Source organism: Juglans regia, chromosome 12 (assembly GCF_001411555.2).
Source record: "Juglans regia cultivar Chandler chromosome 12, Walnut 2.0, whole genome shotgun sequence".
Lineage (NCBI taxonomy): Eukaryota > Viridiplantae > Streptophyta > Magnoliopsida > Fagales > Juglandaceae > Juglans > Juglans regia.
Genome location: NC_049912.1, coordinates 31171164 through 31198082, shown reverse-complemented (window position 1 = coordinate 31198082; position 26919 = coordinate 31171164). Strand labels below are relative to the sequence as shown.

Here is a 26919-nt window from a genome sequence, read left to right as displayed (position 1 = left end):
AACAGTTCGTTTAGAAGGCACTTAATAATATCTTACCTACAAAATTTACTCTGAAGCAAAAACAGATTATTGAAGATGGTCTGTGTCCAGTTTGCAAACAACATGAGGAAACAACTATACACGTCCTCTGGAACTGTCCTGTTGTAGTGGATGTGTGGGGAGAGAATGATAGCCTTGTTAAGAAATGACATACTGGTTATAATGATTTTAACATGCTGTGGAATGAGTTATATAGCAGACTGGAGATTAAGGAGTTGAATTAGGTGGTAGCTGTTCTTCACAAAATCTGGGCTAGGAGGAATGGTCTGGTGTTTAATAACAACTTTATAAGTCCCTTTATGCTTATGAGGTCAGCATTAAGTGATATTGAAGCTTATCATGAGGTGCATTAGTTTTCACCTATTGCTTCAGACAGAGAGGCTCAACAAGCTAATGATATGGGGTGGTGTCTTCCAATGGATCCATTACACAAGCTAAACTTTGATGCTGCTTTTGATGCTGGAAAGAAGACAATGAGAATTGGTATTGTGCTAAGGAACAACAAAGGTGAGGCCGAGAGTGTTTTGTCTGCTCCAAAAGCTCATGTCTGTAATGCATTTTCTGTAGAATGCTATGCTCTAATTAGAGGATTGCAACTGTGACATGAATTGGGACTCAATTAAGTGATTATTGAGGGAGATACTAAAGTAGTAATTGAGTCTGTTAATACTCCCAACTAATTGTTCTTGGAAGGGGCAGTTGATTGAGGATATTTAGATCATCCTATCAAGGCATGCAAGGTGGAAACTGGGTTTTGTTAAAAGGAGTGGCAACAAGGCAGCACATGTTGCTACAAAATTAGGCATGTCTTTAGAAAATGAGTCCGTTTGGCTTGAAGAAGGCCCTCCAGAAGTGATGTCTGTTATTTTACTAGACAAACCATGTATGGATTGATATTGGAGCAATGAAATTCCTTTCATTTCAATATATTTATATATATATATATATATATATATATATATATATATATCCTTATAGGGAAAGTAACTTTATGGCTGATTGTCTAGCTAATTAAGCAGGAGTTGATGGTGTTTCAGTTACATATTTTTTGGCCTCCTATCTTCCTGAAAAGCCCTTGGGTGAATATAGGCTTGACTACATGAGTTTATCTCAGTTTAGGCAATGATTTGTAGAGCTGATGTATTGATACAGTTTGTTTTGCTGATTATCTTCGATTGAATTGATTGCTTTAGCCTTTAATCGGTACTTGTAATTTTTTGCATGGTTATAGAAATTTTAGTTTGTATATGTATGAAATATTTAGCTTAATTAAGAAATTTTTGTACCCACAATTTTTTTTTTTTTTTTAATAATCACGATTTTCTTCAATTATAAATGAGTCTAGGAGGCGGATTCCACGGTCCCATATACGGGTAAACAAAGCCCCCACCACCCAAAAGTAATCGAAAAACAAAACCAAAATCCAAAAAATAACGTAGAGAGACAACTGGGGCTGCAGGGCCATGGACGACGAGAGGGGGGAGAGAGAGAGAGAGCCAACGACGGCAGACGTCAAAATAGAGGAAGAGAGAGAGAAGGGGTCAAGAGGAGAAAGGAGTTTGAAATAAAACCAAATATAAAATGACGATTTTTATTTTAAAAAATAAAACCTAACTAAAAAAAGGCTTGTTATGTATAAGCTGGACGGATGGGGTAAATGCGGACTTAGGCCCAGATCGAGCCCCGTCTCCAGCAGCCCATGCGGAGGCCGGACCAGTGAGCGGCCCCATAGGGCCCTCAAAGATCTCCGAGCTCTTCCATTAAACCCAGATAAGAGTCATAAGACTGCCAACCCAGTGGGCCAGTACACCCAGAATTAGAAAACCAATTCAGTGATACACACGTACTTTTCCACTGCCCCCTTATCAGTATTAAATATTTTATTTTCACCCTCTCTTCTTCTCTCTGTTTGTTTTATGGGAAAATCACTTCCTTCGACGACAAGCCTCCAACAATTGACCAAAATTATCACCCCGGCCAGACTCCAAACGCCTAAACGCGTGAAATCCATATCACGGATCCGGGCATCGTCCCCAGAAACAGGGAAACCCAGGTTTGTTCGAGTCGACTCAGATCGAGTAAAAGAGCAGAAGTTGATGGAGAGCTCAGAGGGGCAGCAGAGTCAAATTCGGATGCCGCTGGCCCAGGTCGTCTCGGACTGTGCGAAGCGATGGTTCCAGGACGCGCTCAAGGAGGCCAAGGCCGGTGATAGCGCTATGCAGGTCCTTGTCGGCCAGATGTACTACAGTGGCTATGGTGTCTCCAGAGACCCTCGAAAGGTCTACCTCGACTTCTTATCTCTTATTTTTGTTTGTTAGTTTTTATTAAATTCTTGCAGCTGTTGCTCAATGCAATTTGAATCCTATGTAACACGCATTTCTCTTGTTCTCTCTCTCTCTCTCTCTCTCTCTCTCTCTCTCTTGTTTTCTTTTTTATTTTATGTTCCTGGGTTTATTACATTCACTTCGTTGGGGTTCTAAATTATTATACTGTGGTTTAATGTAAATTTTAGAATCTTTTATGGTTGTTGTCGAGAAAAATGGAAAGAAAATTGACATTTTGAATACTATCTAGCATATTTGGTTGTTTAACTTATAAGTGGTTGTGTCAGGTTCATAGGAATTGGTAGTTGTTTGTTATATGAGTAGTGCTTACTCAACTCAGTTCAACATTTTGTTAGTTTTTTTTTTTAGTTTAAATTTTGAATTTTAAATTTTATGACTTTTAACGCACGTAGAAAATTAATCTTTTTCTGAGTTTTTCTTAAATATATTTAGCATTTTTCTTTTTATATTGGTTCTTATTTTACTCTTTTTTTATCAAACCATGTGCTAGGGCTTAAATGCCTAGTCAGTCCTATTTTCGATGGAGTATTTGACAATTGAATCCAGCCTTTTCCAATTATTTTGGTATCTGTAACGGTGCCAAAAGGAGTGAGGCTTGACTTCAAGAAGTTCAAGAAAAAGGTCATGCTAGTGGCCAGAGGCTTTACTCAAACATACGGGATAGATTATGAGGACCTTTGCCCTGGTAGCCAAGATGAAGTTCGTTCATCTCCAGCTCTCAATTCCTACAAATTGAGTTGGTATCTGGAGATATAGGCGTAGCGCAGGATGGAATGAGAGAGAATTCAAGAGTATACTTTGTTTGGCTTAGGTGAACTCCATAGGTGGAGTGAGCGTAACTAGTTGCCTGCTGGGTCATCTTCCTTCTCACGGTACAGCAAAGCAGCTAGCTTAAAGAGAGAAGCAGGGCAGGGAGCAGGGAAGAATAGCAGATTAGTGGCGGGCAAATTGAATTACAAGAGAGCATTTATCAGCATTCTACAGTGCTCTTTACAATCCTAGTGGATTTTGGGGTAGGCTGGTTTTTCTAACCTGTAGTTGGAGTACTGAGCTACGATTAATTTTATTGTGTTTATTTTTCTGCTTTATTGTGGAAGTTGTACTATTTCATTGTTGGTTGTTAACTTGTGACGACTGAAATAATATATTATACATTGGTTATAAAGGGACACACTTGGATTAATAGAGCTTCAAAAAGTCGGGTTTTAGTTTGGAACGTAAGCGACAAACAACCAGGTATTCTCTATCTGGCTTGGTTATTGGTATGGTATGGCCTTGCTTCCATAATTGATGAGCATTTGGTTTCTTTTAGGTTACAATGCAAGTGACTCAGATTCGGATGGATTGAAGGGTGATGAAAAATAAGTCAAAGGTGATTTTCTGTTCAACGTGCCAGTGGAAACTGAAAACGTAAGTTGTCTCCCTGGCATTCCTCTTCCTCTTTGATAAAGCTTCTTGGTTTAGCTCTAGTTTCATATCTCTAATGCTGTATTAAGAAAACTGCTTTTCTATATTCTTAGCATACTGGAAAAAGAATTATTGTCTCTCATATGTCTAGATTAGATATCTCAGATCTACAAGTGAAAGATACAGTCATTGGACAAGTTTAGTGAGGAGAATAACACAATATCTGCATGAACTGCTGAACGTTGTTACCGTCACTGTTGACAGACTTAATTTGTTAGCCTTTTTTGACTGTCAGGCGTCTCCCTTTCATGAGCCTGCTGATTTAAGAATGGTCATTTTTCTATATTCATCTCACCTCTTTAATTGCCCTCGTTATTTGCACACTCTTCCTGTATCACCAACAGAGGTGATTTTGTTAGACAAGGGTTGCTCTAAGCCACTAAAATTCAATTTTCTATGCGTTATCAAGCATATTATTTGTTTCTATTCTCGTTGAGTCTCCTGCATGGTTCTTGAGCTAACCGTGTAATGTGAATGTTATATGGACTCGTCTTTTGCAGTGAATTCCTGGGTTGTGACAAGTTCCAAGCTAACCAGGTTTAATTGACAGTCTAAAGGTTGATTTTGGTGCTCTCTCTCTCTCTCTCTCTCTCTCTCTCTCTCTGTGTATGTTACGTATTTATATATTGACTTAAGGTTGCGTAGATATACCTTCATTCCATTTCGGTTTCGTCCTTTATTTAGCATTTCCACACTCATGGCGTATTTTGTTGCAATTTTACAGTTAATGAGGCTGATGTTGATCCTAAATGACAAAGTTGCAAAAATTATTACACGATGTGGTGGGTGAAATTTTTGAATGGACTTGCTCGGTATCCATTGTAGTAACTGCCTACCATAACGAGGATATATAAAGTTTACTTTAAATGCATAAGAGAGCCCTAACGTAAGTAAAAGCAAGGAAGCCTCTTTACACAAGGAACTCGAGCTCGTCTGGTGAGGGCAATTTCATCTACCTTGGCATCTCCTTTCTCCATTCCCATGGCTTCTCAGGATTTGATGAGGCCCAGCGGCTAACTCGCTAATTAGCTCGATCTTGTTTTTCCCACTGTTGTCATACGTAATAGAGGTTTAGGGTAGAGAGGCTTAAAACTCTGAAAGAACAAGTGAAACATATGCATGGCTTACTCAAATTACCATTAATTTAGAATCATCTACTAAAGCGACTACAGCTGCTGGGAATGTCCTGCTAAGAACATTATAACGAGGCTGCAAGAAGCCAATTTCTAACTCGCACCGTTGGCAGGCTGAGCTGCCTAATCGCACTCCTGAGGGAAAATCCATCACCGGAGCTTTTAATCTGACAGGATATTGTTAGAAGGAAAATGCTACTTTGATACCTCGTGTATATATATATATATATATATATATATATATATATATATATAATTTTTTTTCTTTAATAGTTAATGAAGTAATTATTAGTGTATTAATATTTTTTGAAAAAATATGAATAAAAAAATTGAAATAAAATGAGAAGATAAATTTGTACTAGGTGACATGTCCAATGGTCAATGTTGGACTGTAGCCTAGCACTACTCTTGTTAGAAATGGAGATCCGATCCACGACTATACCACAAAAGTCACTATGTATATAAAGCATAGCAACGATAATGCTCTCTTTCATCTCTCTCAAATGGTAAAATCTCAAATTAGATGTCTTGTTTGGTTACACAATGCAATTTCTCTCATCTCATTTATTTATTATAATTTTTTTAAATTTTTACATAAAATATAATAAATAATTTAATTTTTTAATATTTTAATATTTTTTAAATTAATATTAAAAAATTATATTTTAATAATATTTATTCAAATAAAATTGTGAAAATTTATTCTTGGTTTCATCTACGTTGGCGTCTTCTGTGTTGCTAACTTGCTGCATCTCAATCTAGCATGATTGGGAGATTCTGGTATGAAAAAATCTACATAACCTTCTATCTTTCATACACAACATATTTTTTAAATTTTATTATTTTTTTCTTTCATCAAATTTTTAATATATGAATAATGAATAGAAAAATAAAATTATTTTAAATAGAATAAACTCAAAAAAAAAATTTGAGAAAATATTAAAAAATATAAAGATTTAAAAAAAAGGTGGTGTGTGGAGGTTGGAGATGTTGTGTAACATTGCTCTTCTGGTATTTCAAAAGGGGCTGCGTCAGCCTCTCCCTCCCGAGTTTGCAGTCCAGGTCCACCCATCAGTGCAGAATTACAAATTAAAACGCGAGATAATGTCAACCAAAGACTGGGCACAAAATTTTCTCGATTGCGTAAGAGCATTGTCATTGGATTAGCCAAATGCCTTTTCATCTTCAAATTTAACAAACATAATCCATATTTGCTCCACGTTGAATTAGCTAAATTGTTTTCATCCAAACTATATGCTACAGTAAAATCATTTTTCTTTTCAAATATGAAAAGAATTATAGCAAGTCTAAAAGTATTTTTTAAGATTATTATATTATAGATATGAGATTTTTATTCATATGAGATTTTACTATCTATATATATATGAGATTATTATATTATAGATTGTTAGATTGTGAAAATAAAAATGAATATGATTTGTTGGAAGTTATTAAAGATTATGAAAATAAAATAAAAATTAATAATAAAATATAAATAATAAAAAATAATAATATTTTATTATTATAGAGAGTGTGATGATTAATCCAATATAGACTTCAAGTTTTGAATGATTAGCTAAAGGTGAAAAAGTTACATATTAGTCAAAATTTAAAGAATAGGATAGCTAATCCAATGTTAATGCTCTATAAGAGCACTGGCAAGTTGCACATCAAATTATGGCTAAAATTGTTAAAATTAATCTATATTTAACCGGTCAAAGCTTAAAACATTGAGCTTTGAGCTAAAATAAATCCATCTGATATTTTAAATTTGGCTAGTTACTGTGGCAGGATCAAATATTATTTTATTGTGTAAAATTAGCTCTGACGTACTATAGCGCTTGACTGATACTGAAAGTTGCTGATTTTGAGATATTGATTTTGAGATATTGATACAAAAATGTTGTTAATTAAAATTCTTTTATTATAAATTGTTTTTTTTTAATTAAAATCTTTTCATTATAAATTATTTTTTAATTAAAATTCTTTATTGATTAATTAATAATTCTAGAGCTCCAGCTGAGGCTCCTGCTAGAGCTCTAATATGTATTTTTATGTTTTTTTAATTATTTTTTATATAGATTTTTTTAACACTTTTAAATATTTTAAAAAAATAAAAAAAAAATTACAATATTATTAAAAAATATTTTATTAATCATGAAATAAAATAAAAAATTATTTTTTATGATTTTTTTATTTTATTTCATGATTAAATAAGTATTTTTTAATGATTTTTGTTAACTTTCTAATTAAAGAAGCGTTTTTAATGATGTTTTAAATTTATTTTATTTTTTAAAAATATTTAAAAGTGTTAAAAATATCTATATAAAAATCAATTTTAAAAATAATACATAAAAATACATGCTAGAGTTGAGAGCTGTAGCATTATCCTTGATTAATATACGGAGTCTATGCTAGATATAGAGCACTAGCATTGAATCTTTAAAATTTGATATTTTAGTTTTAAAATCTTGATATTAGATTCACTATATGCTTAAATGTCAAGATTTTAGTAACAATATATTTTTTTTCATCTTTAAATTTGAAAACTCACTATTCATACTCTATAACTATTATTTTATTTATTTAAATTATTATTTTTCAATTTTGAGCCACAATATATTTAAATTGAAAATTAAAATGTTATTATTAATAAAATAATATTATATTATTATTTTGATAAATCTAATAACTAATTCAATATAAAATTATGGATAGAGAGATTTTAAATTTATAAAAAATATATACTTTTTATTAAATTTTAAAAATAAAAATAATAAATCAAATACTAATACTCTTAATGGTTAATATTGCCAATGCTATGTTATGTTGGTGAGCGTTGGTATTTGACTGGTGAGGGTTGACTCTAGTACTGGCAGTAAGGATGTCACGATTAATAAGTTTTTTTAAAAAATTATTATCTCATATTATTTTATTTAATTATTATAATTTTTTTAACTTTTAATATAAAATAAAATAAAAAATCTAATATTTTTAAATTTTAATATAAAAATAATATTATAACAATATTTTATTTAATTTTTTAATTTTAATCCTTAATGAGCCCCGAATAACAGCAAAATATGAGAGGCATGAACATACCAAACTCGCAAACAAAATCAACCTCGCTGCAAAATCACCCCGACAAAGGCCAAAAAAAAAAAAAAAAAATCAAAATTCGATAGTTTATAATGAAATCTGTTATTTCTTGTAATAACTTTTTTTGCAAGCTAAATTAAATAAAATAATATCGAGGTTCAAAATATAATTTATCCGAATTAAAATCGCGATGATAGCTATTTCAACGTTTTAAAATGATATGTTATAGAATAAACTAGTTCAAAGACAAGTTAATACATAACCGATGTGTTATATAATCCGGTATGGGCATGATAAAATTAATAAAAAAAGAAAAAAAAGTGCATCCCATCTCTACATGGGCATGATGAATAAGCTTTAGTAACGATGGGACGGTACGTACACGCTCGGAAGAACAAAAAAACAAGACAAAAGATTCGAAATCAAAATGGGATTGCGGCTACTATAGGCTATATAGGGGGAGACGATGGAGCATATGCCAAAATAAACTAACAAACAAAACACTGATACGGCTTCAGTATTCCTTCCTGAATATCTATCTCAATCGTAGTATCGTACCCTGAAACGGAAATGAATACCATCGGCCTGCTCTCTTCCCGCTTCGGGCATTAATTAACTCCCGTCTTACCGCTCACATACACGTAGGCTTTCTTTCGAGTGTAGCCTCTCTCTCACCTCTCTGAATCAATCAGTAAAATCACCAACTCTCACTGTCCGCTCACTGTCCGTTTCAGTTTTCAGGCGTATCATCACATCACATCACATCCTGTCATCCCCCCACTCTCTCTCTCTCCCTCCCTTTTCTCTTATTTTCTCACTTTCTCGACTCTTGAAACTTCTTCTCCTCTGAAACTTCCCGAGAAACAAGCACAGGAACTGCCGTAATTCTTTCATCTCTCGAAGGTGAGGAAACAACGTTTACTCGGAGATGAAAATGCCGCTCTCTTTTTTTTTTCGCTTTTATCTTGTTCTTCGTTTTTGGTACATTTCCAATGAATAGTATTAGCGTATAACGAAGAGCATTTAAACCTATTATTATTATCATTATTATTATTATTATTATTATTATATCTGTATCTTATAAAAACTACATGTGCATGTATCAATTTGTTTTTGATAAGTTTTTATAACCTAGAGTTGCTGATCTTGTTATTCATGCCTCATCATTTGTCGACTTCGAAGTATTGACTGTCGCTACCTGAATTAATCAATATAATTGACCCGATGATCTATCATGATCCTGAATGGTTAAAAAAAAGGTTTATAATATTTTCAAGAAAGTGATTTCACTGAGTTTTTGAAAGTTTATGTTGTGAAATTCCTACACTTAATTGTCATATACGTCGGTGTTCTAAAAGTCCTCCTGAAATATTCATCTAGATCGATTGATTTCGTATCATTGCTATTATTCTAGCGTAATTTATCCTACTGAGCATGTTAAATACTTGCCTAGCCCCCTTTTTTTTGGTTATAGATTTCTTAGCTCTTAATTTTTTTGCGCCGGAACACAGCTGTAGTTTTTGGAAGTGCTACTTCAAGCAAAGCAGTCCCTTCCCTGTCATCTGTTACCGTCTCAATTTACTGAAATTTACGGCATAGGACTCGTTAGTAACGCAATTTTCTGGATTGACAGAATGAACAGGAGGAGGAAGTCAAAGAAATACAATTTTCCGGATAAATCTCAAACTCCGTGGACGACGAATTGCAGTGCTCCTGCTAGGAATCTAAGGAAGAGCGACCTAGGTGGAGTTATCTTTGGTTGCAAGAATAACACAATCGAAGAATGTTATTCTGAACAGTTGTTTGGTTAGTCGAATACTATGTCGTATTTTTTGCATGGATACTTTTGTCTCTTTGTAGCAAGTTCTTTGTGCATACTATTCGATTCATACTTATATAGAATTATTCAAATTCTTGAACAGGATTGCCGCGTCCACATTTCTCGTATGTAAAGAATGTCAGCATTGGTTTGCCGCTTTTCTTATTCAATTACAGCGATAGGAAACTTCATGGTATCTTCGAGGCTGCAAGCCAGGGACAGTTGGATATTAGACCTTATGGGTGGACTCAAGACGGTTCAGATACTCCATTTCCTGCACAGGTATCGATTGCGATATTCCACTCTATACCGTTGCTGCTTTGTGATTGTTTGATTTGTCGGTTTACCGTATCAAAGTGAAATAAATGGAGCTCACATATTTTAAGCTTTTTTTGCTTTAAGGTCAAGATTCGAATCCTGATGCCGTGCCATCCATTGCTAGAAGACCAGTTCAGAACTGTAATTTCTAGTAACTACTATGAACCAAGACTGTTTTGGTTTGAACTAGACCGTGATCAAACAAAAGACTTGATCTCATTGTTTTCAGCTTCGCCACTTACTGTGAGTACTTCCATCCCAGGCAATACACATAAGGGGAATAGTGTATTCAAAGCTTCATCTGTACAGGAAATTGGCTGCACTGAGACACCTGCATCAGAATGGGATGCTCATCCAGACCAGGTCAGTGCAGAATGGCAATGCTACGATGCTCCTGGTCTGTTTGGCATAGGAACTCTAATTGGCGAAAATGTTACAGTAAAGGATGAGGAACCAGGAGAACATCAACGAACTTATGCTTCTGTGGCGAGATGTGCAGAGCTTTCCTTTCCACAAAAGAAGTGGAGTGCCTTGTTTGAAAGCTCAGACACTTCTACTGTAGGGAATGAAGCCTTAGATTTTATGGCAACAGCTTTAGAGCTGAACCTTCCATGTATTGCACCTTGTTTGGATGGCAGAAGTAATCTTCCGGAAGCTCCTGCAGATGATTCAGTAAGGCATGATGAACAACTCATAGGATTGAAGCCAAGTAGTAAGGTAGTGTACTGCCCTGTTGCAACGGGAGCAAGTTCTTCGGATGAAAATTTACCTGCTGCTGATCAAAGATGGGAAGGTGAAGACTTCGAGACTGCAACTTCAGATTCTTATTTGTTTGAGCCCAATATGCGATTGAGCTCTTCATGTGATGCACCTTGTTTGGACATAGACGTTACGTTTTCAAAAGTTTGTACGGATGAGTGTGCAGCAGAAATAGGTTGCAAGGAAAATATACACTTCAGACCGACTGGTGAATGGCATGAATGCTCCTCATTTTCAGTCATGACAAAGGAGATGTCATCAAAGCATAAGCGTGGGGAAGTAAAGGGGAAATGCGGGATGGCATCAGATGATATTTGCTTTCCAGAAGCACCACCAATTGTTTTAGAATCGAAATCCTCCAAACTTGAGTCTGCTGTGGCTGAGGTAGTTGATACTGTTCACTGTACTCTTTATTTTAGGTGCATGTTTATCTAATCACCCTTTTAACCATGTATCATGTCTGGTATAAAGTTACAGCAAGAAGTTAGGGAGTTGAAGTTATCTCATCTAAAACAAGTTCAAAAAATCATTTCTTTGGAGCAGGCTCTGGTACGTCTCTCATCCCATATTGTTATTCTCAGCTCTTCATTTTTCTACTGTTATTTTGAGCATAGCCATTTATATTTGACTTCTTTCTAGGTGGCTGTCTTAATCTGCCAAATGTCCAGCTAGTTATGTATATATATATATATATATTTTTTTATGGTTTAAGAAAAACATCTCTTGCTTAGTTTCCTAAAGAATTTTCATGAGCAAAATGGCAACTACAATAATATCTTGCATTGCCATATATATGTTTTTTGAATATCTGGATCTTCCTTGCAATGATTTTGAATATGCCTGATTGAATTGGCAATTTAGATTGAATCAAGAAGAGGACTTCGAAGTTTAAACGATCAATACAAGATTTTGGAATGTGGGCCATTTCCTAGAACTGGATTAGTTACTGAAAAAGAATACGAATCAAGTGATGAACCTTGTTCAGACCTTGATGTGAAAGTGCTTATTGTTGGAGGATATGATGGGTCTCTGTGGTCATCAGCTTTGGGGTGTTATTCTCCTTCTCGTGATCTTATGGAATCCCTTAATCCAATGAATTTCATACGTTCACATGCCTCAGCAGCAGAGCTAAATGGTGACCTCTACTTGTTTGGTGGTGTATATAATAATTGGTGGTATGATACAGGTAACAGTCATCAGAGTTTCTTTTTTACTTAATTTGTACAACTAGTTGCTTTACTGGCAAGGCAATGACACCGTGACGTTCTTATATAAAGTTGAATCATACAACCCAATAAGCAATCAGTGGGTTAGTAGACCTTCACTTAATCAAAAGAAAGGAAGACTAGCTGGAATTTCTCTAAATCAGAAAATTTTTGCAATTGGTGGTGGAAATGGAGTTCAATGTTTCTCAGAGGTGGAAATGTTTGATCCATACGTAGGAAGGTGGATCCCTGTTCAGTCAATGCGATGCAAGGTACGTCCTAACAACTCTTATGTGCTACAACTTGTTTTGTGTTTAATTAAGTATTAAGTTTGCTTGGACCAGGATAATGACATGATAAACAAACTAAAAGCAAATTAAGAATTGATGGTACTTTCCTTAGGCAGAACTAAGCAAGGATATTGGAAGATCATCAATTTAGCATGTTGTGTTTTAATGAAACTGCCATTTGTTCCATGCATTTTAAAACGTCAATATATGCATGTGTGGTTGTGTGGACATGCGCACATGTGCTGGTAAAATTTTGAATTTTTGTAGAAGATGAATAGTTTTCATGTGAGGCCTCACATTTTTTTTTTTTTTAAAAAGATGGAGGTCAGGCCTTATTATTATTCATCCTCATAAAGGCTGCGGAGAATCCGTGGTTACAAATAAAGAACGTGAGCTTCACAAAACATCTTAAAATCAAAGAAATAACAGCCAATTAAAGACATTTGCTCTAAATCTTAGAAACGAAGAAAAGCACAACCCCCCTTATCCAACCGATACAAACAACGAAGATGCTTGGCAACTCTAAATGTTGATTCCAAACCTTGCATGCCCCTGAAGCACCAAGACGAGCAAGACCATCAGCTAAGGGATTAATTTTCCTAAAAATATGCCAAACCCAAAAACAGAGACGCTCCAACAGATTCAGAGCTTCCTCCCAGTAATCTTTTACCAGAGGCCACATCTCTTCTTACTCAACCAGTCAATCACCAACATAGAATCCATCTCAATCTCCACATTTTTAAAACCCAAAAAACTCATCAGTCGAAGACCTTGAAAAAGACCCATAAACTCAGCAACATTATTCGACTGAATACCAATGAAGATAGAAAAACCAGAGATCAACTCCCCCTATGATCACGAATTACGCCACCGGCACTGAAAGAACCTGCGCTCCCTATCGAACTGCCATTGACATTAAGTTAACCCAATCCAAGGAAGGAGGAACCCATTTGACTAACCCTGCAAAATCTCCTCATCTCGGCAGCTTAAACCTGAAGAAGACTTTTGTTCCCTGCAATCACCAACCAGTATTTAATGGAACTCCAAACATCTTGCACCGATTCAAACACCCCCTCCATCTTATATGAACAAGCTATATTAACGTAACGTCTACTGTGTTTGAAAAGAGTGCTTCTCTGACAGATATCATATACCGCCCCATGGATTCATATACCGCCCCCATATCCATCATCTGTGTTTTAAAAAAATATGAGATTTTGGAATATGTTTTAACGATTTTTGTTCATCCAACTAAGAATACTGCTTATTAGCTTTTTATTTTTGTGGGTCTCAGAGATTTGATGCTTCAGCAGTAGAAATGAATGGCACGATCTATGTTACTGGAGGACGGAATGAAAAGGTTTACTTGAAGTAAGATACCATTTTGGTTTCAATTTTCTTTTTCCAAAATCTTCATTTATCTGGTGGATGAGTTGTTATCTGCTAATAGAGTTCAACGGCACTTCACTGCGTTATGTTTGCTGTGGACCTGCTTAAAATAATGTCCAGTAAAATGGGAAGCAGTGTCTGACAAATGAGTTTATGCGGGCACCCGCCGAGTTTTTTATTTTTCAGTCCAGGGACGGACGGCCCGTGCATGAAACATGTTTTTTTAACGAGGCTTTATAAATTATAACGCCGCGGCCTACATGCGTTGCCACATTTGGTAAGAAAAAATAAATATTATAGTTAGAAATTTAAAAACCGCAACTTGAAAAAATAAATCTATTTTCTTGGCGAAAGGTTAAACTTAAATTTAAGAAAAAAAAGATATATTTTAAAATTGAGTTTATTTTTTTTATAGAAAAAAGTTTATTTTTAAAATATTTGAAAATTTAAGTTTTTATAGTTTTTAGTTAGAGTATCTTTAATGCAACAAAAATTTTAATTTTGGTTTGAAAAAGTTATTTTTAAAAAAATGCATTTCCGGTTTGTTTCCTTTTGAAATTATTTCGTTCCCTTTTCTTTTGTTTGAGGGTGTATTAGTGGTATTGGCACAGTTTCTTTCTTCAGTTGTAAACTGCTTTGTTCTTGGGCCAAGCTCTTTTGAATCCCTGATATGTTTCCATGTTTCAGCGTGATGACATGCTGCCCTGAGCTATTTACCTTACTCGTGGTTTCTTGTACTTTCTATCCTGATTCCCTGCATAAAATGTTCATGGAAATTATTAATCCATGAGTGAATTTTCAAGCTGTTCTGGTATTTATAGGAGCTATAGAAATTGCTCTTTTTCAACTGCTTTGAACAAGGACAACCCCGTTTCATAAGTGGCTTCAACGTAATGTAGTGAAATTCTTGAGTCTCATTATGATATCACTTGGGAATCTGGGATAATCCCCCAATGTACGTCGTTGAGGTAGAAAGAATAGAAAGAAAAAGAAACAGCCAGTAAAATTGAGCTAGATAACAATACCACCTCTTTTATTTGAAATCATGGCGCACGTATTCTTGGAGACGTCAAGTGTATGGTGGAAGGAAATTCTTCCTGATTTTTCTTGACGGAAATTTCTCTCCTATCTCAGATCAGCAGAAAGATTTGATCCTCGAGAACATTTGTGGACCAGACTTGGGAAAATGTCCACGAAGAGATCGGGCCATTCATTGTCTGTTCTGAATGAGAAACTGTAAGTTCCTCCCCTTCCCCCTGGCATGAGCGCAGGGGGTGGGCGAAAAGGTTGAATTTTGGTTCAAGTTACTCTGTATGGATAGGCATGCCATCTTAAGAAATACCATTTTGGTTATTCACATGGAGGTGCTCGGCCATTTTATATGACTAACAGGCAATCTTAATTCATGATTTCTTTTTTCGGAATTGACTATGTAAATTTGCAACTTAACAAGTTTTTTTTTTTTAATGAAGAGATTTAAGAGAGACTGCTTCATAAAAACAGAGTTATATGCTTTTCTTTTAGCATCTGAAGAGTTCTTTATACTCTGAAAATTTATGTTTGCAGATATGCTGTAGGCGGCCATGATGGAAATAGGATGGTCTCATCTGTTGAGGTTTTTGACCCTCGTGCTGGTTCGTGGATGACGGTTGAATCCTTGACTTGTTCGAGGGGATGCTTTGGTGCTGTTGTAATTGCAGATTCTCTGTATGTCATTGGGGGATTAAATGAAAATGAGGAAATATTGGACACGGTATGCAAATGCATCCATATGGCATATCCTTTAAACTTTTTTTCATGGATATCTGACTTCTTTGTGGATCTTGTTTGATATGATGATAGGTGGAATGTTATAAGGAGGGACATGGATGGACATTGACAAATCTTAGAGGCGTTGGAAAAAGATGCACTTTCTCTGCTGTTGTCATGTAAATGCCAGGGAGTGAAAAGCAACAGGTTAGGGGTGAATCTTTTCAATCTTGTCTGTCTGTCCTTTCAACGGTGTTCATATTAAAGAGTAGTGGGCTATAACTTCGGTTAGTACTCTTACAAAGTTCAACCTACTTATTGTTGGGTGGGGAACACCACGTGAGCCATTTAAACCTAGTGGCATTTTAATAATTTTTAAGGATGGTGCTAGTGGGATGCCCAGCATTTACTGCTAGTTCAAACTTATAGTTCTTTTTTTCTATCATTTTCTTTTAAGTATTTTTTCATTATCCTTAGCCATTAAGAAAAAATTAAAAAAATATATAATTTCACTAATAGTCACTTCATTAATCACTAAATAAAAAAAATAAAATTAAAACAATTAAAATACTCGAGTGATAGCTTTGAGTAGTAACATTGAGGGGACTAAGTAGTTTTTTCCAATTTTCAAAGGTAGATTGTGTTTTTTAATAAAAAAGTGAAGTGAAGTGATGTGACGTGCATGTATGAGTAGAAAAAAGCAGAAAAGAAATAGTTGGAAGAGTGCGGCGCCGTAAGTGAGAGAGAATTTTTCCCTTTTTTTTTTTCATCATACTTCCATCAAAGTTTTGAGAGATAATCTATAGTCCGATTTTGATGAAATTTTAGTATGTTATTTCCAAAGTTTCGTTTTGACTGGTGCTGATTTTTGAAATTCCTCTCCAGTTGTTTACTGCAAATACCTACTTGATGAGATCTTTCTTGCTACTCTGATTGATATCCACTTGCATGGTAATGATATGTGTTGAACCAAAAATATAAATAATCTGGATTTACTGGTAAGCTTTAGAGGTTGTTCTAGAGAAGACAATTTGTAAGCCTATTATTGTTGATGGTGGAAGTTTTAATTAGATTAGATCTGTGGTTTTTCCTTTTGTATTTGAGAATTATCTGTGTAAGAATTTTAGGTGTCTTGCTTGATTTTCTTTATTTAATTTGTGGGTTTATTTTTACTAGATTGTTAGTTTAATTTGCAAAAAGAAGGTAGAAAATATTCTTGTATATTTGGTGTTCCTACTATCAAAGTGGTACTAGAGTTTGGTTGATTATTTGTGTTGATTGTTTGTGGATCAAATGGAGGATTCATTTGGTAGCATGGTTAAACTCATTTTGTCCAATTATTCAATTCGGAAGACATGGATTGAGAATGTTTTGTATTGATTTGACTGGTGTTAAACTAGAAAGGAAAATTGATGAGAAAGGAAGAATTGAACAGTAAAGATTTAGTCATATCAGACAATGAGTTTATCAAAGTGTAGATGGTTACAATCTTTGGATGAAATTAAAGTCTTTTTGAGCGAAAGACTACAGAAAACATAGTCTTTGTGATGAGAAGACTTGTGAATTTAATGTAAATGGATGGACAAAGTTTTTGCGGAGTATCTGTACAATTTTAAAAAATTGTTAAATGAGTTGTCTACATGAAGCTTGTCTTGGATGATGGGTGCAAGCTTCACTTTCGTTGAGTTCCTTGCCAAACAGTTGGGAAACTTTGGTTGGGTCTCTCAGTAATTCATCTCCCAATGGTATGATGACTGAATATGGTGAAAAATAATATGTTCAATGAAGAGCCAAGAAAGAAATAACATGGTATTTCTTTTCATTTAAAGGTGCTTTTTGAGGGAGGAGTAAAAACAGAAAACCTCATGGTAATAACAATCGTAACAAGTCAAGAGGGAAGTCTACTTCAAGAAATAGATAAAATATTTTCACTTGTGTTAAACTTGGGCATATGAAGAAATAGTGCAGAAAGCTTAGAAAGTAACAACTGAAAGACAATTGTGAAAAACATATTGCAAAAGAAGAAATTACAGCGGCTGCATCTAATCTGATGTGTTCATTGTTTGTGATGATACTGATGCTAATGTCGTTTGTCAGGATTCTACTTGGGTAATCGATACAACTTCTTTTCATATTATTCTATGTAGAGGCAAGAGTTCTCTTATTCTTATTATGGCTAGGGAAGGAAGATCCACATCCTCTACAAAGCAAAGTCCTACAAGCGAGAAAGAAAAGAAATAAACGCAAAATGTGTCTTATGCATAAGTTGTGGGTAGCTTTAATATATGTCATGGTGTGCACAAGACCCGATATCGCTCATGATGTTGGAGTTGTTAGTTGATTCCTCTCTAATCTTGGCAAAGAACATTGAGGCAGTTGTGAAATGAATTCTTAGGTATCTCAAAAGGTATTTTCAGGGTGTGTTTGTGCATTCTTAGGTATCTCAAAAGGTATTTTCAGGGTATGTTTGTGCTTTGGAAATAGTAGGCTTATGCTTCATGGATTTACAATGTAAATATGGCTAGAGACATTGATTCCAGGAAGGCTATTTCAAGGTATTTGATTATTTATTCAAGGAGATTTGTGTCATAACAACCCAAATTATAGAAATGTGTTGTTTTGTCAACCACATAGGTTGAGAGTATAATGCCTTCGCAAAGCTAGTAAGGAGTTGCTATGGATGAAGTTCTTAGAAGAATTATGTTAGAAACAAGAGAAAGATATTCTATAATATGATTGAGTGTTACCCATATAGTAAGAATAAACTTTTCATTCAAGATTCAAGCACATTGAGGCGAGGTATCATTGGATTCGTGAGCCACTTAAACCAAGTGGCATTTTTAGTATACTTAAAAGGTAGGTTTTGTGTTTTAAAAGAAAGTGATGTGCGTGCATGTCAGTAGATAAAAAAACATAAAAGAGTGGGAGGAGCGCGGTGCCATGAGAGAGAATTTGTCCTCTTTTTTCTCATACTTTTGTCAGAGTTTTGAGAGATCATTTGTGGTCTGATTTTAATAAAATCTTAGTACATTCCTTATGGTATTCTTAGGGGTTGGCTCAAGTGATAAAGGTCTTGGGCTTGGGGGTATGCTCCCCCAAGGTCTAAGGTTCAAATCTCTTTGGGTGCAAACAATTTCTAGGGGTTATCGGACTGAAAATTTTTTTTTTCTTGAATTATCCAATGTGCATTTGTAGAAAACTCCTTGTCAAGGCTCTTGAGGTGCTGTTTAGTTATAGCCCAAGAAGATCTCCGCGCTTAATTAGATGGAGGAAACCGACTAATGGCTGGGTTAAATTGAACGTCGATGGCAGTTGCCGTGGTAATCCAGGTAATTGTGGTGGAGGGGGTTTCATTCGCGACTCGGTTGGAAATTTTATGTCGGCCTTCTCGACTCATTTTGGGCATGAGACTAATAATGAAGCAATTTTATGTCGGCCTTCTCGACTCATTTTGGGCATGAGACTAATAATGAAGCTGAACTTCGTGCTTTAAGTGTGGGTGTGAGTGTTTGTAAGGAGATGGGATTTACACAGATTATTTTAGAATGCGATTCCAGTTTGGTGGTCCATTGGTTAAAATGTCAAAGGTGCTCGGTGTGGTACTTATGGGAGTACTGAGACGAGTTGCTAGAAAAGTTACAAGGATTAGAATATTCCATTGAGCACCAATTCAGAGAAGGGAATTCTCCAGCAGATGCCTTGGCTTGTCTTGGTGAATAAGGCTTCAACATGAGATTTAATTCTTTTGGTTCTTTACCTAGGAATATCAAAGGTATGATTCGGTTAGATAAGGTAGGACTTCCTAACATTCGTCTCTAGTTCCTTTGGTTTTTATTTTGATGTTGGTCTATAGGTTCGGTTTAGTTTGTTTCTAGGCATGTTTAGAGCGCTTTGGTATTTGTTTATGGTTCAATTGAGTTTGTTATTGGTTTGGATGATTTTTGATGTTCTATTGGTTACCACGGTATTCCTTCGTCATATGTGAGGGTTTTTTAATAAACTTGGGACGAGACTGCTATGTGGGTAGCTACCGGCTCTTCTTAAAAAAAAAAAAAAAAAAGATTAGTTGGGACGTTGTTTCTAGACACCCAGTGCCAATAAAAAATAAATATTATTCCTGATGGTGAAATTTCGTTTTGGTTGGTGCCGAGTCTTGAAATTCCTCTCCAGTTGGTTCCTGCAAATATCCACTTAGTGAGGTTGTTCTTATTACTCTGATTGATATCCATTCGCATGGTGATGATTATGTGTTGAACCAAGAATATAGATGTTCTTGATGTACTGGTAGAAGACAATCTATAAATCCATTATTGTTGATAGTAGGAATTTTAATTGGATTAGGTCCCGTGAGTTATCCGTTCGCATAGGAGAGTTTTCAACATTAAAATTTTGGAGTCTTGCTTATGGGCTGTTTGATTTTATTTATTCCGTTTGTTAGTTTATTTTTTCTAAATTGTCAATTTAATTTGCACAAAGAATAGTAGAAATATTCCGCTATGAATTCGGTGTTCACCCTATCACTTATGGTAGTGGTATACACTCAATACGTTGGGTAAATTTTGGAGTTGTGTTCTCTTAAAAAACATAGGAAAACGTGGAGATTCAAATCCTTCAGTTTTATATATGTACCCAGATATGCAAATGGTACAAGTAATACATTTATTACGGTCTATTTCATCCAGTTTTGGTCTCCCGCGGATTAGAAATGTACCATAGCAATGGGCTTATGATAGGCTTTTTTCTGGATTTGGTTGCACTAATTGGACACGAACTGTTGAGTTTGGTTACCACTGTGTTCCTGAACTTTAATTCATGGCTCTTACCAATATTTCTAAAAGATCTGTGGTGACATGTCGGCGTTGAGGTTGGAACTAGGTTTGTTTGTATATCCCTTTCATCGTGAAAGGAGGGCGAAAATGAACGTGATGCCCTTTTTTTTTGGTTCAATTACGGTTAACCTGCTCTAACGAATCATCCCCTATGGTTTTCAAGGTATCTGATCTGCCTCCATATGCATCAAACAACAAAGTTTAACTCTATCCAGCACAAATCGCAAGAAACGTCAAGAGCATAGTTACTTTAGGTGGAAAGAATAGCATGACCTACAAAAAAAAAAAAAAGCGAAGTTCAAGCCTCACCAGCTCTCCAAATAATAATTTCCGTTGGGGAATCACCATTAATCCGGAAGAGCTCACTCGATGCCATGAAACGATGGCAAGAGAGCAATGAGAGGGTCTCCGTAACCAACAGCTTCTGCAAAAGCAGACAAAGTTTAAATCAAACAGTTTAGTTAGTCATAATGGCTGCTCATGCTATAAACCTGGTACATCAACATCTATTGATGTACTCGAACTAGGGAATCAACTTCATAGTCCAAAACATACTTTCATCGAGAAGCTCGTTATCGCTTTGCTCACTCACTTCCAGAAGGGAATTATGTATATACTTGAGGGCCAAATTTTGAGAATTTATTTATATTTGCAATCCAAAGTCATCGTCATGGAAATTCTATATTCATTTCACCGACTAATCTTATATGTTAACAATGACGTTTTGTATAGCGAGACTGTAAATTTATTTTATTATGGGACAAGGGGCATGGCTGGCCTGAAGATAGTTTTCCATTCACTTATGTTATCTGTTGGCAATTACATGTAAAGTAATAACACCAAAACTGTCGACTCATCATCATGAACCGTAATCACCTTTTTGTTTTGGGCAAGTAACTACTATAACGTACATTATTAATCAAGGATTGTAATGAACCTTTAAACCTCTATGGCTGCACTTAGAATGGCATTGATTCATTTTAAACATGAGCAAAAAAATGCACTACTAAAATTTGCCCTTTACGTGTAGAGTGATTCAAGACAATTAAATTATTATCACCTTATAAATAAAAAAGATCAAAGACATTTTACCTCCATCATCAAAAAGGAGCTTTAATACTTCTCCAGCCTTATCTGACTGCTCAACATACCATAAGATATCACCGTTACAATAACTTATAATGAAGAAATTGCCAAAATTAAAGATATTAAGACGAATAGTCACCTTCACGGGAAGTTCAGTGCCAAACTGATCCAAATATCCTATTACTTGTCCTTCCTTTATTAGATCACCCTGTAAATCCAATAATTAATAAAAGGAATTGAGGTTTGGAGCCAAGGTGGTGTTTCTTACACTTGTTGGCTACATATAAGTGATAAATCTGACAACTTTTTGATCTACAAAAGATGTTTGACAGACAAAATCTATGCATGCACAGATACCTCTTTACAAATAGGAGGTTGCTTCTTCCCTTTCACAGTTCTGCCCCTTCTAAATGACCCAACCTAACAGGAAAAAGTGATGGCAGATAGTATATAATAGATGTCATCCCCAAAAATGGAAACGTGAAAAGTACACAGCACAAGAACACCACATACCGTTGGGGATGATACTAAGACATATCCACTTCCAGAAGCTTCTAGGGCTGCTAACTTTGAAGACTTCTCTTCGCAAACATTTGTAAATGGACTGGAAGCTTTTGGTGGTGATGGTGATGGTGATGGTGATGGGACAACTGGTCCTGATTCAACCATGGGTTTAGTTGGAATGGGTGGTGGTATAACCGGTGAAATTCCAGACATGGGAGCTTTTGTGGCTCCAATGTTCCGCTTCAGATGCATTTCAAAATCTCCAACCTATTAAAGAGCAGCATATAACCCATTTTCATACGAGATAATGCAGTAAACATGCTATGCGACCATGCAACTGCCAATGTTCTAAGACAGACAATACCACAACCTTCCGGTCAGGAGTTGATCTGTTCAAAATTTACCAGGAGATTAAAATCATGAACATTGCATTTTAGTTATCTTTATGTTTCGCCTCATTTTCCTCAGAAAAGGAGCCACAAAAATGGATTATGATTTGTGTCATCTATGAGGGCCAGAGGCCAATGTGCGCAAGTTGAAGTACTGATCAGTGCCCAGGCTTTTATTTGGGCTAAAAGTTCCAAAGCAAGGGACTAGGACTGTAAATGAACCAGTCTGTTCGATAGCCTACTTGATACTCTCTCGGTTAAACTCGAATCGAGCTCGACTCATGAAAAAAAAAGCTCGCCCGTGACAGCAGATACCCACTCGATTAGTAAATGACATATACTCGACTCGACTCGGTTAATACTCGTTTAGGCCCACTTGTTTATGCTCAAGTCAACTCGTTAGCTCGACTCAATTAAAACTCATTCATATATTGATAAATATGTATATACACACACGCGCACGCGCACACATGCACACGCACGCGCGCATATATATATATATATATTGGTTAATAATATAAGCATAACACCTTTTATAATTAAATATATAGCATGTAACCTAATTACTTATGCTTATATATTGAATATACTTCATAGCTATTTTATAATTTGTACAATAGTTAGTCGATGAGATTTAATAATTTCATATACTAGTATGCAAGAACCATATATGAAATGTTGATATATATTATCATATTATCTATATGTATTAGTAATTTATGTAGGCATATAATATATGGTTATTATGGATAAATATCAATTAGTTACATATTAATTATTTATAAATTTTTACAATTTTCTAATTTAATAAAGGGTCTACTTGTTAGTTGTAATTATTAACATTTCATTAAAAAACTAATTTCTTAATTATTAGATTTTATTAAAAAACTAAAAAATAAACAACTCCGGCACAGCTCGGCTCGACTTGAGCTCGCTTTTGGATCGAGTTCAAGCTCAAGCTTGAGTTGAAAACTTAGCTCACCAAGTTGAGCTCGAACAAAGATTGGATAGGAGCTCAAGCTAGAGTTTTTTGGCTCGAGCTGAGGTCGGCAATAAAAATACCAGCTCCATTTGGCTCAATTACAGCCCTACATAGGACGGATAGGAGCGTAACTGACATATCAGTAAAAGGATTTGGCATAAAATTCACAGAGGCATGGTCCTCAAGCTCACTTCATGCACAAGGCATATTGTAAAGATTAAAAGGAGCCCAATAAAGCTTGCTCATAGGATTTCAAGTATGATGCTGAAGCACCCACACAAGGATGCTGCTAACACTTTATGTATGATTTAATGCAATTTTCAACCGCATAATCACAACAAAGAAGAAGAACAACAAGAACAAGAACAAGAACAAGAACGAGAACGAGAACGAGAACGAGAAAGAAAGCCAGATATTTGAACATGGGCATCGAATTTCACCTTTAGTTTCAGCTCAGCAACTTCTGTCTCGTCACAGACCTCTAGTACCAGTGCCTGATAATTTCAAAATGCTAAACATCTGTTACATTTTTAAAAAGAAGGAAAGAATGCAACACATAAGGTAGAAAGATTCGTAAGTAATGCCAACCAATATAATGTCATACTCAACCTAGAGATACCTAAGGGAAAATTAACCATGATCTAAGTTTAAGAATAACACTTGGGAGAGTCAGACTCAGGCCGAGCCCCGAGCATGTGTTTTCAAAGCGACAAAGATTTGGAGAAGTTTGAACTCAGCCTTGTAAAAAGTCGAATCATGAGATTAAAATCGACGAGGTAGGTGCAAAGAATAGATAGAATCATGTAGGAGGCCATCATGTATCAACATCAACAAGCTTAGAAGCATTTGAGCTTCACACTTCAAAGCATGATTGAAAATAGTAATTATTAACAAAAATGACTTTTTCCAATTTGTTTGGACAACTAAGTAATAAAACAATACATGTTTTTCAAAGGATATATGGAAATATAATGGCTAATTTCTGTAGATCTCTCATTTTTCAGTTGCACTACATGAACAGAAGAACTAGAGGGAAAAACTAGTAAGACTCAGATATATTCTCACCTCTAATTCATTAGGAAAAGTAGCACTGAATGGAGCTTTCTCCTCCAATGAGCCTTTGACAACACTATCTGAAGAAACTCTCACGTCATCACCAAATACATAAACAAAAAAATCTTGAAATCATCTTGTTTCAAGAATACTATGAATAACAATATGCAGACTGACAGTATCACGTTGGAAGAAGAATAAAACCCCAAAGGCAAACGGCTTTCTAGATGATAGCATTATCTTTAGTAGCAACACAGTGCAGTTTCATTCAGACAACAACAATGATTCGCGCAAAGCAGAATGTAGGATGAACCATAGAGATAGTGAAAATGACATATGGTTGCCTGAACTGAGCTTTTTCCATTGTCCAAATACAAATGGATTGACACCTTCTTCCTTTTTTCTAAATTTAATTACAAACACTGACGTGGAAACATTTGCCATGTACAAACCAATAGAATGTAGGTTCTGACTCTTCTGAGATAGAAGCATGATTTATATATTTAATGTGCATCTGCTAAACCTGTACTTCATTTTATGTCTGCTACAGACAGGAAAAACAGAACTTCAATGGTACTGATTCACATGAACTCTACAGAATTCTAGGCTATAAAGAAAGAACCTCACCATCAAACTTAGATGTTTCCATAGCTTCAGACGTCTTCGCAGATAGTACTACCATTCCCTTCTGCTTTGTAGATGAAAAAACAAGCTTCCCACTAACTGTCAATCCTTGGCTGCACGATTTACTTGGAATAGGCCAGCTGGCATTATATATAGGTACCGGACTAGGCCTCTCAAGTAAGGAGCGAACCTGTGAAGTAGTCCCTACGGAACCTGGAATTCAATAGAGATATATAAACATTTGAGTGCAGATCAAGTTTCGATAACAGCTAAATCGTTTCAACTATGATACTTGAAGCAAAATGGATCATACAAGGTGATTATATAAATGTTATATGCCTATAGTATTAAGTAATGTAACGCTAGGCTCTAAGTCCCACTGCGAATTTCATATTGAAAAAAAAAAAAAGTGAAAGAAATGAATGAAGAAAAAAAAAGAAAACTAAAAGAAATGAAGGAAAAAGAAAAGAAAAGAAACATGATTAAAAGCATGCAATTGCTCTTTTTCTCACTTCAAGAATGCTAAGACATTAAAAATTAAACAATTAAATTAGAAATAATCATTAAGATTTTGAGAATTCCACCCTAGGATCAAGAATCTATAGGTGCCTAATTCATTCAAAATAAACATGAAAGCACGTTCCTTGAATCATTAAATGCAGCTACAAAATACAACTAGAGTTTGTCACCTAATTCAGAATATCTCGTCCTCTTCTCTACTCACTACACACTTGTTCCTGTACGGTTGTACCCCGCACCTCCTCCTGTTATGATTTTTAACTTTATAATCGGATCCCCTCCATTTATCCGCAGGTTAAAAATCATAGCAACAAGAGTACCAATAAATTCATGTGATCGCAGAACCGCAATTTTTTTTTCACCTCGAAAGGTTAGAAGAAGGACTGTGAATTTGGACGCACTTGGCTCAAGGGGGGGAAAAGGAGAGAATAAATTCACAATATCGGCACCTATGAATTCAAATTTTCAAAACTCCATGTCCTAGGACAAATTCGAATATGATAGATCCTAAAATTTCATTGAATTGAAATAAATAGAATAGATCCCTGAGACTTCCATATCTAACACAAAATGGATGAGCTCATACGATCTGGAATCACAAATCATAGCTCGGTTCAGTTCCTAAGCGAAAAGGTTTACAATAAATATACGATAGATATTCCTTCAAAATAGAAAGCATTTTTCAAGTCCTTTGTATCTCATTTTTTTCATCGGACCAAACACGACCGAAATCAAAGAAAAAACTAAGCACAAGGTCAAATCAAGCAAACCTCTAGCGGTGCGCCCAAACGCAAATATGTATGTGTGTGTGTAGAGAGAGAGAGAGAGAGAGAGAGTTACAGTGAAAAGATCGGAGAACAGCGGAGGACTCCATGGTAGACAAACCGAAATAGATGAGTTGGAAGAAGAGGGAAAATATATAGCGAAGTCCGGCGGGGAGTGGGGAGATCGAGAAGAAGAGAAATGGCTTTTATTGAGAAAGGAGCATTGGCTGATTTAGTGCAGTTGGAAGTGCTTCGAGCTTGAGCTTCGAAATGTCCGTTACATCTACCCCTTCGCCCTTTTTTCATTATTTTATTATCTGTTTATTTTGTCTTTTGGTCTACGTTGGCTAGACGGCACCGTGGAAGCGATTGAGCTCTGGGCGTGTGCTGGAAACGACAAGGTTTCACGGCCGTTTTAGGCTTAAGACCCAGAGGTTGGCCATCATTCAATGCTCTTTCAATATCCTATTTAGTTTTTAATGAGTGGTTGAGATTTAAGGATTTTATATCATATAATACCTTAAAAAATCTTGAAGAGAAATCTCACAGGCTTAAAT

The 26919-nt window shown here is 35.5% G+C and overlaps 3 protein-coding genes across 9 annotated transcripts; 2 read left to right on the top strand and 1 right to left on the bottom strand.

Moving 5' to 3' along the window:
- Positions 1-1898: 1898 nt before the first annotated feature.
- On the top strand, positions 1899-5169 carry LOC109004754. 2 transcript variants are annotated; one of them, XR_001998358.2, is made up of 5 exons: positions 1923-2318; positions 3551-3620; positions 3697-3794; positions 4352-4408; positions 4576-5169. XR_001998358.2 is itself a non-coding variant. In XM_018983426.2 (4 exons), the coding sequence occupies exons 1-3, from the start codon at positions 1956-1958 to the stop codon at positions 3747-3749; spliced, it is 486 nt and encodes a 161-aa protein (XP_018838971.1). In that variant the 5' UTR covers positions 1899-1955; the 3' UTR covers positions 3750-3794; positions 4352-5169. The 2 variants fall into 2 exon arrangements, 1 of the variants encoding a protein (XP_018838971.1); XM_018983426.2 differs by having other exon boundaries at positions 1899-2318; positions 4352-5169.
- A 3718-nt stretch (positions 5170-8887) lies between these two features.
- LOC109004753 (kelch-like protein 3) lies at positions 8888-16016 on the top strand. Of its 5 annotated transcripts, XM_018983423.2 has the most exons (12): positions 8888-8986; positions 9717-9889; positions 10006-10184; positions 10305-10463; positions 10530-11366; positions 11451-11528; positions 11841-12165; positions 12257-12456; positions 13769-13845; positions 14998-15099; positions 15430-15616; positions 15706-16016. In XM_018983423.2, exons 2-12 carry the CDS (start codon positions 9718-9720, stop codon positions 15793-15795), a joined length of 2406 nt encoding a protein of 801 aa, XP_018838968.2. In that variant the 5' UTR covers positions 8888-8986; position 9717; the 3' UTR covers positions 15796-16016. The 5 variants fall into 5 exon arrangements, with proteins under 5 accessions (XP_018838968.2, XP_018838967.2, XP_018838966.2 ...); XM_018983422.2 differs by having other exon boundaries at positions 10305-11363; positions 11457-11528; XM_018983421.2 differs by having other exon boundaries at positions 10305-11363.
- On the bottom strand, positions 14540-26664 carry LOC109004752 (biotin carboxyl carrier protein of acetyl-CoA carboxylase). 2 transcript variants are annotated; one of them, XR_004797720.1, is made up of 10 exons: positions 26439-26664; positions 25083-25292; positions 24468-24535; positions 23843-23896; positions 22041-22298; positions 21885-21947; positions 21667-21735; positions 21534-21579; positions 20751-20865; positions 14540-14617 (listed from the first exon to the last, which is right to left on the bottom strand). XR_004797720.1 is itself a non-coding variant. In XM_018983418.2 (9 exons), exons 1-9 carry the CDS (start codon positions 26470-26472, stop codon positions 20804-20806), a joined length of 864 nt encoding a protein of 287 aa, XP_018838963.2. In that variant the 5' UTR covers positions 26473-26664; the 3' UTR covers positions 20592-20803. The 2 variants fall into 2 exon arrangements, 1 of the variants encoding a protein (XP_018838963.2); XM_018983418.2 differs by lacking the exon at positions 14540-14617 and having other exon boundaries at positions 20592-20865.
- Positions 26665-26919: the final 255 nt, after the last annotated feature.

Coding starts and splice junctions, on each gene's coding strand:
- LOC109004752 (XM_018983418.2), bottom strand. CDS start 26,472: ATGGAGTCCTCCGCTGTTCTCCGATCTTTTCACT. Junction 23,897..24,467: donor CTTTTCCTAATGAATTAGAG/GTGAGAATATAT, acceptor TGAAATTATCAG/GCACTGGTACTAGAGGTCTG. Junction 21,736..21,884: donor AACCTCCTATTTGTAAAGAG/GTATCTGTGCAT, acceptor TTGGATTTACAG/GGTGATCTAATAAAGGAAGG.
- LOC109004754 (XM_018983426.2), top strand. CDS start 1,956: ATGGGAAAATCACTTCCTTCGACGACAAGCCTCCAACAATTGACCAAA. Junction 2,319..3,550: donor TCTCCAGAGACCCTCGAAAG/GTCTACCTCGAC, acceptor TTGGTTATAAAG/GGACACACTTGGATTAATAG. Junction 3,621..3,696: donor CGTAAGCGACAAACAACCAG/GTATTCTCTATC, acceptor GGTTTCTTTTAG/GTTACAATGCAAGTGACTCA.
- LOC109004753 (XM_018983420.2), top strand. CDS start 9,718: ATGAACAGGAGGAGGAAGTCAAAGAAATACAATTTTCCGGATAAATCT. Junction 15,100..15,429: donor TCTGTTCTGAATGAGAAACT/GTAAGTTCCTCC, acceptor TTATGTTTGCAG/ATATGCTGTAGGCGGCCATG. Junction 15,617..15,705: donor ATGAGGAAATATTGGACACG/GTATGCAAATGC, acceptor ATATGATGATAG/GTGGAATGTTATAAGGAGGG.